Here is a 19,404-nt window from a genome sequence, read left to right on the forward strand (position 1 = left end):
CAAAAGGACAGACATTGAAATATGGGCTATTTCGAAGTAGCAAATGTGAGATATAAAGTCGGAATTCTGAGTTGCTAAGTCGGAATTCTGAGATACCATAGCGTTTTTTTTTACTCCCTGGCGGAAACGGGCTTCCATAGAAATCCGGGTTGTGAATAACAACTGTCACTACACACGATTGAGTTCTTGAGGCTGGCACCTAAGACCACTCAGCCATCCTGACAAGCAGTGAGGATGCCCGTTACTTTGTCAAAGGATTATTAACTACTTTTCTTTTCTTATTATTACAGAGATTTCTACATTGCAAGACAATTGACGATTTAGATAAAGGTATGTCGTGGTAAGCAAACCAGGCATGGACAGGGTTTGAACCCACGCTCTTCGGTTTACGAGACCGACGCCTTACCACTTGGCCACCGCGCCCACAGTTTAATTTTCTTTCCCATCAAGGCTAATACATTTTGAAAATCAATAAAAAAAATCTTTGTGCACAAATTGCAATGGCGGGAGAAGTAAAACAAATATGATTATGATGTACAGTAATTGTTCACTTAGTGAAATACTCACTTTTTTGGCCCACTAAATATAGTTCTTCTGTGGAGCTGGCTTCAGAGTCTGCTTATAGCGCCCGTCAAATAAAATAGATATTTAATTTTTACAGGAAGACGCATTCCGAAATGTATCTCTGCAGTTTTAGAAAAGTTTTGAATGGCATATTTTATACAACGCACAAACCATATTCTAATTGCAGACAGCAGATCTGTGCAGCAATCGTACTACATTTCACTGTGATTCTGAAATACGTCTAGCAAACATATTCAGGTTTCCTTGAACTTTTAATAAAAAACGACTTCGCTTTCAATCTCTGACGTCACTGTAAACATCGGACATGATGTTCCGCAGATGTGCAGTGTGTGCCTTCTTGTCTTATTCAAGTTTACTGGTTTTTTTAAACGAAAATACAAACTGGATAGTTTCAGACATATGAAGTCTCATAAACGTCACTACAAATGACAAATTTGTTGTGTAAATCCGCCGGGCTGATTTACGTGTCTGACCATCTCTCTCCTCCCTCTTTTGCAGTGAGCACTATTTTTTCATTTTCTTCCCTTGTAGTTTCCTCGCTCTTTTACTGTCCCTTTCTCCCACGGAGAGACGGAAAACATGCCGAAATCGTTTTCACCCTGTGCAACGTCAGTGTGTGAAGGGAAAGAAATCTATGCAGCTCCAGTGGCGCAATCGGTCAGCGCGTGGTACTTATACAACAGTGCACAGCGGAGTCATGCTGAGGTTGTGAGTTCAAGCCTCACCTGGAGCAGTGTGGCCTGTCTTCAGCTACTGAAAGCAACTGTCCACTTTAGATACTGCTACTTATAGGTGGTCCTTAACACCTTATCTAACGGGATTGTAGCCTGTTAGGTATTTGCTGGAGATCCGGTCTAATTTAACATCAAAGGAACAGATAAAGGTTTATTCCACGTCACACCCGAAGAAGGGTCCACGTTGTTACCTTCTCCTTTCAGCATGGAATAAACCTGTACTTTTTCCTTTGCAGCTGATGCAGGTCACTACTTAAATTCCCATCAGCTGTGGACCCCCAGCTGATCTGTACACAGATAGATAGAGGAGAGGTCTACTGGGACTAAGGAAGCCAAAGTATAGGGTACCAAAGACTTGAAAAAGCTCTCACATTAGATTCTGCGTTTTTGTTGTTTCCCAGATTTGTTTTTAATGTTCTTTTTGTTTTCCCTTAAGTATTTTTTTATTTTATTTTCTGTAGTCATTAGACTACTACAGTGATTTACTGAGGTTCCCGCAAGGCTTCTCGCATTGTGGTTGTTGTGTTTTTGGGTTACAAGTATTTTTTTTTTAATTGATAGGACCCCACGCATTACTGTGGGACTAGTTAACTTAAGTTCTTACATTGTACCTGAAATTACCACATGAACTACTACTCTGTTTTTCCTTTTTTTTAATAAAGGCACAAATGATGTTTTTTTTTTTTTCTAGTGGCTGATTGGCAATGACCCTACAATGGGTCATTGCTACGAACCTGGCTGCTGAAATTTGTCAGCAGCTCTGTACTAAACCTGTTCTCAATTGCAACAAACCTAAAATAACATCTGCTGCCCATTAGATCTTACTGATGTAGGAGACTAACTTAAACCACCTCTTCACAGGGTTTAAGTACAGATGCAGCCATTCAAAATGGGTGAGGTATTTCGCGGCATACCCCGGTGGGCGTGTCACAGTATCACGCAGTTCACGTGTGTCACGTGGCTAACTATCCGGCGTCGCCTTGTAAAACCGCCAGGGGGAGCTTAACCTCTCATGTACAGCATTTGAGCCTTTAATTTTGAACTGTATATTACAGCATGTTAATCATCAGTCATTCAAATGTTGGTATATTTTATGAAAGCAAGATTGCTCAGTTGGACAAAAGTACACAACCTACCTTTATCAGAAATATTTATGCATCAAAGCCTTTACTGAAGATATTACTAATAGTATTAATAATGGATGACTGTGGACAAGCTGTATACTCAAAGTATAATTTCTTTAGCACATTTGTACAAGCACTTGGAATCTGTCCAAGCCATACTTTGTCAGGCATTTTGTTTTACTTCATCGGGCATAAAAACGTCCTTGCTTTTAACAGGGCGTTTCATAATTTCTAACTACGAAAATGATTTAAAATGCGACACCTATCATTCAACTAGAGCTTAAAATATCACAAGGATCCTCAAGAGCACAGCAAAGAGTGTATTAAAAGACACTTGTATTTATCAACCCTTTCTTTTCCGTATACCAGATTTTATGGAACCACTTCAGAGGGGTGTCAGCCAGTCAGATTCCAGGAATCGGCACTTTAAAGGAAAAATGCACACCGGTATTCCATTTCTCCCTAATTATTTTAAGCATCGACGTATTTAACTAGCATGTGAAATAGCGTGTGAAAAAGTGGTAGTTTTAAGCTTTTCTGCTAATATAATATGGGATCGCGTATCTAAAGAATTTAATAACGGTATTCGTGTGCTGCGACAGGGCTGTGTAGGGCTGTTTCGCCTGCCTGTTCATGCGAGCTGTCTTGTAGCCAACTGGTCTAGGTGTGTGACTACCAACTGGCAGGTTGGGTGTTTGAAACCAGCTGGTGCTGGACTTCCCTATTAACAAACATTTCTTCGAAAAAATAGGTAAGCGATATTATGGACAATCAATTGACTTTTATATTTCAAAATATCGCAACATGATCGATATTTGCGATATTTTGAACATATCTTCCCTTCTGACAGCGGTTCCTGCTTCTAGTGTGTGTGTGTGTGCAACAGAGTACATTTTTATAGAGAAATGGAGGCTGGACAGTATGCGTTACAATATAAACATTTATATTGATTTAAATCGTGTTCTGATTTAAATCGCAAACGCGTGTTTAATTATGTGTTTTTTAATCATAATTATTTTATAGCGTTTTTATTGTGTTATTAAATCCGGTGGCGCTGTGTATTAGTTTCCTGACTCCCATTATTTAAACTGCGACACTGATCATTCATCTCTAAATAAACTTTATTTTATATAGCGTTTTAAGCGAATAGGTAATTAGATTGCTCATAAACCTAATCGCTTTTTCTACATAAACACAGCGTGATTGCTCTCTGAAAATGCTTTTCTTTTATTTTTAAAGTAGGCTCAGATTTCAACTATAGATCGTATTATTATAAACTTTCTTGGAAAAATGTATTTTATGTAAACCATGTTTGCTATTAATTCATTTAGGGCTAAAATACGTTCATTGTCTTCCAATCAAGTCAAGTTGACATTGGAAGCCTGCCACACCCGGACTGTTAAACCAACGCATTAGCACGTCAAAGCCCATTTAGCCAGTATTGGCTTTAGTATTCCCCCCTCTCCCCTCAATTCAATTCAATTCAAGGTGTTTTATTTGCATGACAGATGGGTACAAGCAGTGTTGGGTACAGTATGTTCCTTACTTTGTGACCATATTATTTCCACTACATTCAGAACAGTTCAAAAGCGATCAACTGTTCCACTACTGAGCTACAGATGCAGCCATTCAAAGCCATTCAAAGACACGTACCGGAGTCAACAAGCATACTTTTAGAATTTGATTAAAAGGGAATATAATATGGAATCGCGTATCTCAAGAATTTAATAACGGTATGATTATATCCGTGTACTGCGACAGGGCTGTGTAGGGCTGTTTCGCCTGCCTGTTCATGCGAGCTGTCTTGTAGCCTACAAGTCTAGGTGCGTGACTACCAACTAGCAGGTAGTGTGTTCGAATCCAGCTGGGGCTGGACTTTTCTTTTAACAAACATTTCTTCGAAAAAATAGGTAAGCGTTATTATGGACAATCAATTGACTTTTATATTTCAAAATATCACAACATGATCGATATTTGCGATATTTTGAACATATCTTCCCTTCTGACAGTGGTTCCTGCTTCTAGTGTGTGTGTGTGCAACAGAGTAAATTTTTATAGAGAAATGGAGGCTGGACAGTATGCGTTACAATATAAACATTTATATTGATTTAAATCGTGTTCTGATTTAAATCGCAAACGCGTGTTTAACTATGTGTTTTTTAATCATAATCAGGCTAATGCATTTCTACATTTTCTGTATGAAACAGCTTAGAGGTTCATACAGAAAGACAGCTTGTGTTTAAATTGAGTGTAAGGTAATTTATGCTTCTAAAGTCATGGTCAGCATTTATTATTGTACTGTGCTGTAAACTTTTTCTGTGCCTAGTCACATTATTTTATAGCGTTTTTATTGTGTTATTAAATCCGGTGGCACTGTGTATTAGTTTCCTGACTCCCATTATTTAAACTGCGACACTGAATACAGTATTCACCACTCACGTAGTGTAATTTATTAATAATTAAGATTAATGTAAACCTTTATTAGTAGCTGTATTACCGGTTAATCTGATGAGAATTCAGAACACAAGTCTCTCGCTCAGTAAACACGCTTTATCATTTACTGAGCTTTCGATGAACGTCTAAGTGAAAGACAAATTCACTATTTTCACTTTTTGTTTAAAGAACACTTTATCACATGTTCTGCACTCCTGATGGTGTTTAACGGTGCTCTTCTCTACACGCCTGATTTGAGGATCCCCAGCTAAAATATTTTTTACTTAATAGGCTGGATTTGAGCGTCTTTACAGAGAGCCGATTTGGAAGCCTCACATATGCAAATGGTGACACTTTATCTTCGCTCCACATAAGAAACTCATTAATCTTTGAATGCTTTCCTCTTCACTTGTAGCACTAGCATTTGTCTACAGTTTGTGGCATCTTTTCAATACAATATATTTCACCATGGACTGAAAGGTCAAATGGTTTTGGCAAAAGATAAGGAGATCTCCTGGCCTGTAAGGGATCAAACCCACAACCATGGAGTTATTAGAACGACAATCGATCCAACTGAGCTACACATATGCGTGAGACTCTCTGTTCAGCATAAAATTTAATTTAGAGAATTATTTTTCCCTCTGAATTTAAACCCTCACAATTATGTGTACTGGCTTTCTGGAAGTGGTGGATATGATGAAGAAGAGATCAGCCTCTGTGATGCAATATCAAGTGACACTGACCTTCTGTTATACTGTTCCCTGCTGCATTTAAACCTACTGGGGAAATACTGGTATCCATACATGAAAGTTTTCCTCCTTGTCAAATTATTTTCAAGCACATTTTTGTTGTTGAAAATAAACCTTGTGAATTTACATGATGTGTCCCTCTTCTGTTAGTGTCACCCAAATTGATACATTGTGCTCTGGCGATTCTTCAGATCATACCATTTTGTACAATACTGTATCAGTATTGTTAAACTCATATCATTAAAGAAAATAAGGCTTTTTTGTATATTTTATTATAATTGTATTTATATGTGAAAATATGTTATTTTAATATCTACATGTAAATTTGAAAAATTATTTTCCCCCCTAAAAGCAGGCAGCCTAACATTTTCAGCTGACAAAAAATTATATGAATTTTTAAAGATCCAGACTGAAAGTTTATAAAATATTGTTTTACACTATGTAGCGGCGAGGCTTAATAATAAGGCAGAATTAAGTGTTTCTGAGCTTTCCCAAATTAGGCCTCATTTCTCTGTTCATCTCTGTGGTGCAGCCACAGAGAAACCATTCATGCAAGGTGATTTAAGGTCCAAGGACAGCTCCCAAAGGGGGATGCACTTAGCTAAGCCTGGCTATCATGATCAATGGTCACCCATTGGCGCCTATCTGTTTAGGGAGTGCCAGTTGGACATCTGGACTGCATTACTAAGTGTCAGGACTAAGTGACTCATATCTCACCTTGATCAACCAATCAGGGACTGGTAGGGCCGAGTAACCCACGTGGGACTCTGATGTCCATGGAACTTTCAGCCAATCAATGAGCTGAAGTTCCTCCAGGTAAAAACAGGCAACAAAGAGAGCCTGAGAGATTCAGTATAAGATTCAACAAGATTCAGACAAGATGCAGAAGGAATTCAAAGGAGAATCCCAAGGGCAGGACATTCTCGCAGCGTGCCTCCTGACCATCCTGAGACTCAGCCCGGACAACCACGGAACGGCCAGTGTGTCCGAGTGCCAGAACTTTCCTTTGTTCTAAGAGTCTAGAGTGGAGGTTACCAGAGCGTAACCAGCAGCAGGCCTTGTGAACAGGTCGGAACTGTGGACAGCTGAATTACTATTCAGAACAATCTCTTCATCAGGAACGAACCGGTCCTCTTCCTGACTTGCTGGGACCCACAGTCATCTTTTCTCTTGTGCACAAACTTTGCTAGTTAAAGCCAACAGTGAGCATCAGCAGCGCACCGTCGCAAGCCGCACAGCACAGCCCGGCACGGAGCCAGAGAGCGCGGATTGGACAGCAACAGCCTGCAACTGTTCCTTTGTGCCCGCAGGAGATCTGAATCCCCAGAGATTGGATGAGTATTCAACTTCAATGCATTACAGCTCGAGAATTCAATTGTTATCCCAACCAGTTGATATCAATTTAATTCCTAAGAGTTATGTACTTGTTTGAGTATCTAATGTAGAAGTTGTAACCAAGTTCACTTTACGAAACGGTCTTAATGAATGATATACTGAACGTATTTCCTCTTGATGTGTAACTCTTTGTAACTGATTGAATATATATCTTTTGTATTCTGATAACCCTCTCGATAAGATCTGTTAGTTTTACATGCATATTCTATGTATTAATAAATGTATCCTCGTGTATTAGTACCTGTGTGCGCGTTGTTTGAGTTATGTCGCATGGTTGGATTCTAAAGCCACCAAAGAATCAACTGTGATTTACTGCTACAATTAATAATTGTCTCAGTAAATGCCCAAACCCTACAGAACTGGTGCCTTCAGAGAGCCACTATGATTACATATTTGGCGTCCCTGAACCGGTTTTCTCTACAACTATATGCTGCTGTTTTGGAAGTATACTTATTTTACAGGTGACACTGTGGTTAACAATGCTGCCACGCAATGCTGCCACGTCAGTGTGTTTATTTCCTGACGTGTTGTTCTATCTGAGTGGAGTCTGTATGTTCTCCCCATGTTTGTTTGGAGTTTCCGCCAGGTGCTGCAGTTTCCTCCCACAGTCCAAAAACATTGTGATATCATTTTAGGAAGTGAATTTCATGATCATAAGTTTTCTAATGTCATTTTGTCACACCTGTCAAAGTGTGTATTGTTTGAACTTTCGTCTTTCCTGTCATTTGAACCCAGACGCCTTTGTAACTGTCTGTAGCTATATCATTTCTGCAGTTTTAGGTGAGATAGAGATGCTGTATATTTCAACAAGCCATCCCTTCTTGCAGGACAAGGACCCTTAATTTCTCTTGATTTGTAGGGAAATGTAAATAACAGTCAGGATGTCTCATGTTGTGTCTGGATTTGTCCACAGTGGCTTTTCTCCTTTGTGTGGTCCAATGTATACATATTGATAACAAACATTTAAGTTTCCCTTTCCGCTGGGGTTGATATTTTCATTGTGAGTTGAAATATGAAGAGCTCCTTCATTTTTAATTGATAGTTTTAATATCATACATTAGAAATTATAAGCACATAAAAATGGTTCTAAAAAGTTTGTTGCAAAAAAACCTTTAATAAAATGTATAAAAAATTGTTCCCATCAAAAGTATTACATTCAGAATTTACATCAATGAATGGTTTAATTTCTTATTTCTGAAACATCAAATTGTAGAAAGAAGAAAGATGTTCAAGCCTCCCTTTTGTAAAACACAAGGTGCAGATACAGACATTGAGGAGAGTTTGGAAACAGTGGAGTGAAGTGGACTCAGGTCACAGTGTCAGTGTGGAAACAGTGGAGTGAAGTGGACTCAGGTCACAGTATCAGTGTGGAAACAGTGGAGGGAAGTGGACTCAGGTTACAGACTGTGTGAGTGTGGAAACAGTGGAGTTAAGTGGACTCAGGTCACAGTGTCAGTGTGGATCCCATCCCTTAACTACCTCACCCACACTGAGTCCCCTGTATGTAGTCCCGTTAACCTGAAGTGGGGTCTCCCTCACTGTCCCCTGCATCTCTGTATCCAGAGGGCATCTCATCAGAGAGGAGTCTCCCTGTGAACAGACGAGCAGGTCAGTAATGGCTCTGACACAGATTGGCCTGTCAGATACCTCTTCTCTCCCAGTCAGTGTTTATTTGCTGGTGTGAAATTCGGTTGAAACTAATCTCTAATGACAAAGGTTAGTCCAGGTTTGTACAGGGTGGACTCCTGCATCTTATTCATAATAACTCACCTGACAGCGTCTGGACTCTGGGGCACACTTTTTTTTCAAAACTCTCCTCCTCTCCATCTTCTCCTTCAATTGTTGCTTTTCCAAAACTCTCCTCCTTTCCTCCTCCTTCTTCATCTTTCTTTACCTCGTTTTCACCTCTCCTTCTCCTCCTTTGCTTTTTTCCTGTCTCCCTCTTCCCAAAATCTCCTTCTCTCCTTTTCCTCCTTTGCTTGTTTCTTATTCTCCTCCTTCAGCTGCTTCCTCCTCTCCTCCTCCTGAGCTCACCTCCATTCCTCCTTCTCATTCTGCCTCCTCTCCTCCTCCTGCTGCAGGCGTTTCTCCAGCCCCCTAGCGTAGGCCTTCCATCTCTTCTGCTCCTTCTTCTCCCATCTCACCTCCTGCTTCTGCTGCTCCCTCCTGTTCTCCTCTGCCTCCCGGGCGCGTCTCCTCTCCTCCTTGTCCACGGTCCTCCTCATCGCATCTGCTGCCTTGGTGCGTCTCCTCTCCTGCTTCTCTTCAGTCTTCCTCCTCTGCTCCTCCTCCTTCTCCCGTCTCCTCCTCTCCTTCTCCAGCACCTTCCTCCTGTCCTCCCCCTCCTTCTCCCATCTCCTCTCCTGTTTCTCAAACACCTTCCTCCTCTTCTCCTCCACCTTCATCCTCTCCTCCTCCAGCTTCCTCCTCTTTTTCTCCTCCTGCACCTCCTGTCTCCGTTCCATCAACCACCCTTCCTGCTTCTGCCTCCTCTTCTCATCCTGCCTCTGGGTGTTCAGGGACCGGTGCCTCCTGACCTGGACACTCCTGACTTTCTCCACTGGTGCCGCTGTCCTCTTGCCCCCTTGCAGCTCCTTCCTTCTCTTCAGCTCTGTAGTGTCGCTCTCATCCTCATTGACCCTGGAACAGCACAGCATCCTGATGAAGGAACGGCAGGAGCTGACCTGCATAGAGAGATGGAGTTAATACAGACACATCCAGTACATTAACACTGCACTGAGAGAGAGGGGTTCATACAGACACACTGACTGGACACTCCAGTACATTAACACTGCACTGAGAGAGAGAGGGGTTCATACAGAACACTGACTGGACACTCCAGTACATTTACACTGCACTGAGAGAGAGGTTAAAACAGACACTCTGACTGGACACTACAGTAAAGGTTCACTCCTCACCCCTCCTAGAGTCTCAGGAGCTACAGGGTCCTCTAAATGACTCAGCAACTTTCAGCAACTCTGGAGGCTTGTTTTCAGGACTCGGACCTTCCTGACTCTCCTACTTCCTCTGCCTCTTCTTCCTCTTTTTCTTAGTCTTCTTCACCTCAGTCTTCTCCTGAGAGGTGATGGGAGGAAGATGAGGGAGGGGTCTGGGGACAGGCAGCTGGCTGGACAGTGGGGCAGTGACCTGGGGTGGGTCAGTGTCAGGATTGGAAGAGGTGGATGTTGCCCTCTTCATCTTTCTCAGGGTCCACTTGGAAAGCACGCCTGTTTGCACCTGGACACTGAAGACAGACACAGGTCTTTGCTGCTGGGGTCAGTTCTTGACTTCTTATTCTTAATATGCCCTTAGTATATGCATTGTGACTGTAATAAGATCCTGTACAGGTGAGTCTGTACAGTGTGTCCAATAAGAATCTGTACAGTTGACTCTAAACAAGGACAGAGGTTCTGTTCATCTCACCTGTTTCTGAATCTTAGGAGCTCTGATGTTCCTCGAAGGAGAGGACTCTTCTGGGGGTTGATGGGGGTAGCATGGAGCAGTTGGCAGGGAGTTTAATGAGCTCAGCGGGGTCACAGGTGAGTGGAGAGGGAGGGCCCAGGGGCTCCGAGGTCCAGGAAAGGAAGGGGTGGACAGCTGGTTCTCTTTGAAAGCCTCGTCCTCCTGGATAATGTGCCTCCTGGGCTGTGGAGGCTGAAGACACACAACAGACCTCGGTAACGGAGACACCCTTCACTTCTAATTCTGTATCCACTCTAGGTCCATATGTACTGAGTTTCACCAGGTGAGTGCACAGTTTGTCCAATAAGATCCTGGACAAGTGTGTCTGTACAGTTTTTTTAAGTGTTTGTACGGGGGCGAGTCTATACTGTGTGTTTGACTCTGTTTTGAGTCTGTACAGGTCTGTTTATATAGTGAGTCCTAATAAGAGCCTGTACAGGTGAGTCTATACAGTGTGTCCTATAAAAGTCTGTACAGGTGACTCCACACAAGGACAGAGGTTCTGTTCGCTTCTCACCTGTCTCGGAAGCTCAGGAGCTCTGACGCTCCTTAGAGGAGGGAGCTTCTCCGGGAGCTGATGGGGGCGGCATGGCGCAGTCACCAGGGGTTTCTCTGAGCTCAGCGGGGCCACAGGTGATCGAAGAGGGAGGGCCCAGGGGTGCAAAGATCCAGGAGAGGGAGGGATGGACAGCTTGTTTTCTTCAACAGCCTTGCCCACCTGGATCGTGCGTCTCCTGGGCTGTGGAGACTGAAGACACACAGAAGACCTTCCTGTTCCTGCTCTGACCACAACAGGTCAGACGGTCCTAAGACTACTACAAAGAGTAAAAATAAACCTGCTATTCACAGACCTCGGCCACAGCCTCTCCCAGGTACTTCTGCAGGATGAGGTCGACATCGACGTTGGCTGCAACCTGGTTGAAGCACTTGTCCACCTCAGAGAAGCCACACCTGACCTTTGTGTTTTCGAAGTAGGACTTCAGTGTCTCCTTGTAGTCATCCTGCTTCATGATTCCTGCGCTCTGGAAGGGAAAATCCTGGGAATAAGGGGAGGGAGAATCAGGCAAGATGTCCTGACCAGGTCTGCTGCCGTCAAACCAAACCTCCATTATCAGAGCTCCCTTTGTGTTGCCTGTTGTCTTCACTGTTTTAATTTTGGGATTGGGCCAAATTTCTTATCATCTCCTCCATGAAACTCCACTAACTCAGTACCAACTCCTGTACCAGAAAGGGAGAACAAGGACAGTGAATCATCATCATACCTCCACAGCGCCAGACAGGAGATGCAACCTAGGGGTGGAACTGTGGTGTCTCTAAAGCCAAAAGAGGGGGGGAGGTGGGTCACCCCACTGTTTATAGAGCCAATAGAGAATGGGGAAGTCTCCCCACTATTAATAGAGCCCCGCTGTTGCCATCGATGACCAGGAGTCTCACCACCTAATCGATGATGGCCCCTAGTGTTGATCTGTAAGCAGAGTGTCTTTCACCCACCCACTTGATATAACAGCAAGCTGGAGTCCCAGCCCAGCTCCTGTCTCTCTCCCCTTGGATCTGGAAGATTTTCTGGGGACCAGGTTGAGTGGGGTGACGCAGGTATCTTGGAAAGTTGAGGGGGACAGGAGAGTCATTCCAGCCCCTAAGTACTGCAGTGCAAGCGTGACAAGGGGAAGGGGTTTCAGGGACTCACCAATCCCACTAAGCAGCCTCTGATCCAAACTCGGCCAGGACCTCATCATACAGCTCCAGGCAGTCCAGCTGGATGGAGGACATTGTATTCTGAGCCCTGGGCCGCACCCGGCTCTCCTCCACCTAGAGCAGCCCCTCCAGTTCAACCCCCAGGTCCTCCCTGAGACACCACAGGGCAGCCGGGGCCGGGCTGGGGTGAGGGGGCGTGCCAGCAGGTAGGTGAGGGGGTGCTCTAGAGGGTACACATGAGGGAGTATTGGTATGTCCAAGGAGGAGGTCAATGGCCTGTCCCTCTGTCCCTCTCCGGGCACTTCGAGCTGTCCCACGGCTGGGTCTTGGTCTCCTGCCTGGTGATTTGTTGGCTGGCCTGAGGGGACAGGGGCACAGAGACGGCATGAATGCACAGACAGAAAACTGAGAGGGTCTTCTCTAGGAGGACAAGGCCGTGCCTCTGGTCTCCCAGCAATCACAGTCCCCTGCTGTGAGCAAACTTTTGACAGATGTCACAGACACATCAGGCTCACAGACTCACAGCTCTCAGCATCCTGAGACAAGACACAGGGGGAGTCTGCTTCCTCTTCCTCCGACAGCCTGCAATCGTCTCCTTAATGATCTGTAGGAGGAAAGATACTGTCCCATCAGATGACAGCAGCAGACCTGACCCAACCCCACCTCCCCTTTCACACACATCCACACACAGTCATGACTGTGTCACCTTCATCACCACCTCCACCATCACAATCTCCATGATCTTAATCACGATCATGATCATGATCAACTACACCATCGTCATCACCATATCCTTCTTCATCATGAACATCATCATGTCCACCATCATCATCAACAGCTTTTTCATCAAGACCATCATCATCAAGACTACCTTAATTATCTTCACTATCATCTGCATCACCATCATCATCCTGAGCAGTACACACTGGTTGTCTTACTCTGGAAGAGTCTTTGCTCACAGCCCCTGTATCGGTCGCCCCTCTCTGGCCTTTCAGGGTCACGTCCGTCTCTGTCGAGATCTTTCAGTAAGTTGACTACTTTAGTCTCAACAGCAGCAGTAGACCAAGTTTATGCGTCTTGGAACAGGCTTATTCTTAGTCAAACAGTATTAAACACAGTAGTAAAACAGTATTTAAAACTGAGAAGCAGGAGGCATTTCTTTACATAGAACGGCCTGGGGGTGTGGAACAAGCAGTCTAGTCATGTTGTTGAAGCTGATTCCCTGGTTTATCTCAGGAGACAGCTGGATGAGACCCTATAGTCAGGACAGGTGGCACTACTGTACTAAGAGGGTGGTTGGGGCATGGAACAAGCTACCTAACCATGTCGTTGAAGCCAATACTCACGTTTCTTTGGGATCTGCCCCAGGCATCAGTGTGAAGCCCATCTCACTGCTTGGCTATTCCTCTCTCGCCTTAAGCGAGTCTCTCCCATCGGCTGGGGAGTAGAAACAGAGTTACCAGCCAGGCACACAAACACACCTTCATCATCATCATCATGGGCCAAGATGACCATAAATCACAGTGGTCTGTCGTCCTCGAACCAGAAGCAGTGTCCAGCCCTCAGCTATCCAGCTTCATGATCCCCAGCATCCCTGCTGAGGCCTGTTGATGGACCAGTTCTCCTAGACCAGGAGTCTCAAGCCCCATTCCAGTCACTGGAGAGCTAAGTGCATCTCCAGGTTTTCTTTCAAACTGGGGCTAGCCAATTAAACAATTAAGCTAATTATTTTCTTAGTAAGATGTGGAAATAATGTGTTCAATAATATATTTTAATGTCTCTCACTGTTGAAGACTCAAAATGTTCAAGGCACAGTTAAATATTTTAGGCCTGTAAAATGGAATTAGAATAATTTTTGGTTTAATTAAAAAAACTGGATCAACTTTGTAACCGAGATCTGGATAGAAAACTAGGAGACTGATGTCTAGGAATGGAGTTTGAGACCCCCTGTCTCTCACACCCTCTCAATCCTAATAATAATAATAATAATGCAGACTCACTCTTTTTGGGGTCCACATCCTGTGTCAGTTGAGTCTCCTGTTACCTCCCTCCTGATCTGTCGGACACACTTCTGTTACAGACAATGGCTGGACCAGACTCACAAGCACACACACCGCACAGACACACACTCCCACACACTAACACACACACAGACGCACATACTGTCATGTAGAGTCTTCTCTTCCCCAAAAGAGGATGGCAGAGCCCTGCTACTGCGATGCGTTTTAATTTTAGGAGGAGGAGGAGGAGGAAGAAGCACAATATGAACTAGAACAGCAGTGGACTCACAGCTCTCTGGGTCTGGGGCCTGACTCTTGAACCTGTCTCCAGTCTCTGGTGGGTCTGGACATCTTCTCTGTTCACCTCTGATGATATCTGTGGACAGGACAGTTCTGTTAGACAAACGAGTTTGACCAGACTTCACTCTCACAGTCAATCAATCAATCATTTTTTTCTTATAATGTGCCATTTAATCCAGACACACCCACAAACTCACACACATTATCACACACTGACAGACACACACCCACACAAATTAACACAGAGACACTATACTCATTCACAGGCACCACACACACACACATAGACACAACACACACTCACAGACACTACGCACATACACACGTTCACAGACACATACATAGACACTACAAATACTTACAGACACACCCACACACTCACAGACACACACCCACACTAACACCGTTAATACACTAATAATAATACACTATAACTAACACTAACACAAATGCCACTAACATTACGACAGTAACACTATCACTAAGACTTACATTATCATCATCACCACTAGAACTGACACAAACTACTACTACACTACTAATACTATTAATAACAGTAATGCTATCACTAAAACTAACATGACGACTAATGTAAATACTCTAACAGTAACTCTATAATTATCACTAATATTAACATAAATACTAGCATTAAAAAATCAGTAGCGATATCATCACTAATACTCACATGAACACTGGCATTAATATTAAAACTACAAGTTGTACTCACACTAATATTAACATGAATACACTAGCATTAGTACAAGTTGCTGTCCGTGACGTCACACAACTTTTTGTGACAAAGTCGAGACATAGCCGGACACAGTGATGGGGCACGTGTTGCCGTGGTTACCATGCTTGTTATTTGTAAACAGTGGAAAAATACATTTAAACTGTTGCCTACACAAATTTATCAACTTGGAATATACTTTTCTAGCTCTAGGATACAATTCCTAAATAATAAGTTGAATAATCATTCTTAAATTTCGGATTGAACATTATTAACTCTAAACGCACTATGGTTATTGATCGATACAGGCTGTATTGACTGTTTTCTAGATTTTTAAAACAGGGTCAAGAAAAGAATCAGTACTCACCAATCGGTGAAGTTAATCGATTATTCAGTTGACTTAATTGATTGTCGATAGATAAGTGATCAATAACTCTCCGTGCGCTCTGCGCGCCTCCAGCGGTCTCGCTCTCTGATCCCGGCGCTCTGGCTGGTGTCTGTGACGTCACAGCGCTCTTCCTGACAGAGCAGAGCGTGTCTCCGCTGGAGGAGACTCCAGTCCGGAGCCCGGGGGGCTTTTCTTACAGATATAACATCTCCCAAAAAAAAAAACACACGGGGCTGTGAAGAGAAGCGATTCAGAACAGTTGGATAAGGACAGCGACAGACAGGAATGAAATTAATTAAACAAAAAAAATATTTTACTTCACAGACTAATGCGTTGTATAGCGTACTCCCGTAGAGCAGAAGAGAAAGAGCACAAGTCCCTGTAATAAGCGCTTTTAAGCGTTTTACACGAATCTCCACAGAATAGAAGCCAGGAGGATTAGACTCCTGATCCTGGAGATAGAAGTGCATCTCCTGGTTTTATTTCCACTCAAGCACTCAGTTACTCAACCTATTTGATTATTTAATTATCTATATAACTGTTATCAGATTCTGTTTAACTGTATATTTATAAGACTCTCCGTGAAAGACGTGTGGGAGACGCTGAATCCCAGGGCTGGTGTTATAATATAAGTTATAATAATTGCATATTGCTCAATTGTGAGTCAGAACATTTCTGACAGATGTTTGGAGGTTGAATTAAGTAAGTAATAATAAGTACAAAATATTTACAATAATTACATAATCAGACTGCTGTTCAATTATTTGTCAAAACGTTTCTAAAATATGTTTGGAGGCTGACTTACAGTAAAGACAATCAGTCAGGGCAGTAATACTGAAGGGCTGGAGGTCCTGGAAAGGGTTAATAGAAGCTTCTTGCTTCTGACCTGGAACAGAGCCCACAGCTGCCAGATCAGTGACCCCTGAGCCCAGCTCACAGAGAGAACCAGGAGCTCTTCTCTGTCTCTAAGAGGCTGTGAGGAAGGAGAAAAGGGGGAGATGTGACCTGTCCAGGCTGTTCTGTCTGATATTATTCATGTAGCAGCACTGATTGTCTGAATATCTGGTTCTGGATTGTGAGGATAAAGAGTAGGATGGAGATGAGCTTCTGTTTCTTCTGGAAAGAGGAGTTTGGGTAAAGTACTGAGGGACCCAGAGCTCTGTGTGTGAGTCTGAGCTGTGAAGCTGACTGAGAAGAGTTTTTTTTATTCTGCTTCCGATATTTTTTTTTCCTTTGCCAAGTGATGTTACATCCCCTTCAGATACTCTGCACAGATTGTCAGAATGAGAGAAGAGGAGAGAGAAGGAGAGAGAGATGGAGAGATAAGAGCACACACAGAGAGAAACAGGAAGGTGGAGAGAGAAGAGAAGGAGCAGGAAGACAGTGCAGGTGTTCAACCACACTGTGACCACAGGAGACAGGAGGCTTTTCTCAACTGCTGAGGAGATCAGGGCTCATGGCCACTCAGGCTCAGAGGATCTGGCAGCAGTCAGGTCTGAGAGCTTCTCCTCATACTGACACTGGAGCTCTGAGAGTCACCTTCCTTTTTGACAGGAACAGCCCCTCCTGTTCAGCCCTGAGAGACACTATGAGAGAGCTGTGTAGGGAGAGGACCTGCCACCCTGTACAGCACTGGAGCTGTGAACACATGACTCCTTTTGCGTCTCCCTATACAGCACTAGATCTCTTAACAGTGGGCTCTCCTGTCTCTGTACATCATCACACTCACACCCACAGCCTCACAGTAGAGCCTGGCTTCTTGTCCTGGAAGAGCGCAAAGTTCAGACTCACTGCAGAGTCTGACCTGAGGCTCCAGTAAAGCTCTTCCTTATATCACTGCTGTTAGGCTGTATTAAGAAGGACTGTTTATTTTTAATTCATCATATTGTTGCTTTTTCAAATTTGAAACTGACTCCTGCTCTGCTGCTCCTAATGCTGCAGTTATTACGGTGAAGCTGTAACACAGGAGCTCTGCTATATTGAACAGGAGATTTTTTAAATACAGCATAACTACTAAACCCTTTTAATAATAATAAGAAGGAGAAGGTGAGCTGTGTCCTCACTCTGTTCAGCCTGGAGGTGTATCAGCTCCACTGTATTTTTAGATAGTCTTAGTCTCACAGTCAGCTCCACACAGAGAGACATTGGGGCCACAGCTGGAGGGGCTGGAACATCTGTGTGGACTGGAGCTGCACAGGGAGAGACTCAGGGTCTGAGGGACTCTACTGAAAGAGCTGCTGTCCAAGGCTCTGTACAGAGGGGACAGTCACTGCTGGGCTTTTCAGATCTCTGCTCACAGCCACAGGACAGGCAGTTCGTATAGCTTGTCTCTGTATTCCTGTGCTAACTGAGTGACCTTTTTACCACCTTGAGGACTGCTGTCTGGAGATACAACAACCTCTTTGTGACTCACAGCTGGACACCAGTCACTGGACACTGCCTGATGCAGACAGGAAGACATACAGGACTGTATTCAGGACACCAGTCACTGGACACTGCCTGACACTCGCATGCAAATTTTATTTAGCTTTTGTATTGAACATAATTGAATAACTTGATAATTATTTAAAGTTGCGTAACTTGTCTAAATCAGAGAAAAGTGCAAATTATTTTTATCTGATCCTTTCCTGTCCCTGCAGCACCTGCAGCCCTGCTGTTTGTATCGGTATCTGTGTTTCCTCCTATGAGACACAGAGCTGCTCCTGTCTCCCCTCTCCTCCGCACTGCTGGGAGTGTCTTCAGGGAGAGGAAACAGTGATGTGGCTCTGATATATATGGAGAAGACTGAAAGGGCCCTGTGTGATTGGCCGTCCCGCCTGTGTGAGAGGTTCCTGCTATCAGTCTGAAAAGGCAGTGCTGTGTGTGATTGGCGGGGCGGGGGGCTGTGTTGTTACTGGGGGTCCGGGGTGCGGAGCAGCAGCTCAGTTGTCCTGTGGGCTCAGGCGTGAAGACAGGGGTCTCAGCTGCGCTCTGTCCTGATGACAATGGAGAGCTGCCTGTCCATCTTCTCTCTCGCTGTCCTGGTGCTGCACAGCTCAGCCAGTAAGTGACCAGTCTTCTCCTGTACAGACAGACAGACAACAACTGGAATTAAATTAATTAGATTTTTTTATGTAAATAGAGCAATAAGTGGGTTGAACAATTTTTGAATTTTTATTTAACATTCAGCTTTGTGGGTATTCATCAAAAATATTATAACGGTATTTTATCTTGTTCTGTAAGTAAGGAAATATAATTAGTTGTGTCTAAATATAATTAGTTGCTTTTAATTTTTATTGGATTTTCTAAAAATATTCTTAAGATTTCTAAACATTATATAATAATAATGTTATAGATGGATAGAGCAGAAGCTGGCCATTATCACCCTCTATTGATAATTTGTGAAAACATGGAGTGTATAAAATCTTTAAAAAGTTATTTAACTTACTCGTTACTGTAATAATAAACTTTATATATAAGTGATAATTTGAGTGATATGCTGTGACATGTGAAAAAGTCTTCATTTACTCGAAAACAAAAAAAGTGTGAGCAATAAAAAATGTTTCTAGAATAATATCATATTATACAGGATGATTCAGAAATACCCTGGGTTGTTTATTGTTTTATTGTGTTCAATTCTGACTCCTCTGTATTGTCTTATTACAGACTGGTGCATTAATAGAGATACACGTGTTTTTAAATAGTGAATTATTATTGAGACTGATATTAAATTATTACAGACTGATGTATTAATAGATATACAGTAAATATGTTATTACCACCTAAAGTGTTTATGCTAGAGAATTAAGACTGGAGTTTTAATGCTGCCATTA

At 43.2% G+C, this 19,404-nt stretch overlaps 1 protein-coding gene and 2 non-coding genes across 10 annotated transcripts; 1 reads left to right on the forward strand and 2 right to left on the reverse strand.

Moving 5' to 3' along the window:
* Window positions 1-351: 351 nt before the first annotated feature.
* trnat-cgu (transfer RNA threonine (anticodon CGU)) lies at window positions 352-423 on the reverse strand. Its single transcript has one exon. It is a non-coding gene; the product is annotated as a tRNA-Thr (tRNA).
* An 801-nt stretch (window positions 424-1,224) lies between these two features.
* trnai-uau (transfer RNA isoleucine (anticodon UAU)) lies at window positions 1,225-1,318 on the forward strand. The gene is made up of 2 exons: window positions 1,225-1,262; window positions 1,283-1,318. It is a non-coding gene; the product is annotated as a tRNA-Ile (tRNA).
* Window positions 1,319-8,128: 6,810 nt separating this feature from the next.
* Window positions 8,129-14,553, reverse strand: LOC138242824 (uncharacterized). Of its 8 annotated transcripts, none has more exons than XM_069198386.1 (9): window positions 14,467-14,553; window positions 14,178-14,233; window positions 13,524-13,614; window positions 12,701-12,781; window positions 12,170-12,535; window positions 11,334-11,504; window positions 11,000-11,230; window positions 10,444-10,674; window positions 9,940-10,264 (listed from the first exon to the last, which is right to left on the reverse strand). In XM_069198386.1, exons 6-9 carry the CDS (start codon window positions 11,490-11,492, stop codon window positions 10,184-10,186), a joined length of 702 nt encoding a protein of 233 aa, XP_069054487.1. In that variant the 5' UTR covers window positions 11,493-11,504; window positions 12,170-12,535; window positions 12,701-12,781; window positions 13,524-13,614; window positions 14,178-14,233; window positions 14,467-14,553; the 3' UTR covers window positions 9,940-10,183. The 8 variants fall into 8 exon arrangements, with proteins under 8 accessions (XP_069054489.1, XP_069054488.1, XP_069054487.1 ...); XM_069198385.1 differs by having other exon boundaries at window positions 11,334-11,519; XM_069198383.1 differs by lacking the exons at window positions 12,170-12,535; window positions 12,701-12,781; window positions 13,524-13,614; window positions 14,178-14,233; window positions 14,467-14,553 and adding an exon at window positions 11,974-12,131 and having other exon boundaries at window positions 11,334-11,700.
* Window positions 14,554-19,404: the final 4,851 nt, after the last annotated feature.

This window comes from Lepisosteus oculatus, chromosome 14 (genome assembly GCF_040954835.1).
Source record: "Lepisosteus oculatus isolate fLepOcu1 chromosome 14, fLepOcu1.hap2, whole genome shotgun sequence".
Lineage (NCBI taxonomy): Eukaryota > Metazoa > Chordata > Actinopteri > Semionotiformes > Lepisosteidae > Lepisosteus > Lepisosteus oculatus.

What these genes read in the sequence shown, in the direction of transcription:
- LOC138242824 (XM_069198383.1), bottom strand. Translation starts at nt 11,591, where the DNA reads ATGGAGGTTTGGTTTGACGGCAGCAGACCTGGTCAGGACATCTTGCCT. An exon ending in CTCCTGAGCTTCCGAGACAG is followed by an intron (nt 10,675 to 10,999) that starts GTGAGAAGCGAA and finishes GTGTGTCTTCAG; the next exon opens with CCTCCACAGCCCAGGAGGCA. An exon ending in CTCCTAAGATTCAGAAACAG is followed by an intron (nt 10,265 to 10,443) that starts GTGAGATGAACA and finishes GTCTGTCTTCAG; the next exon opens with TGTCCAGGTGCAAACAGGCG.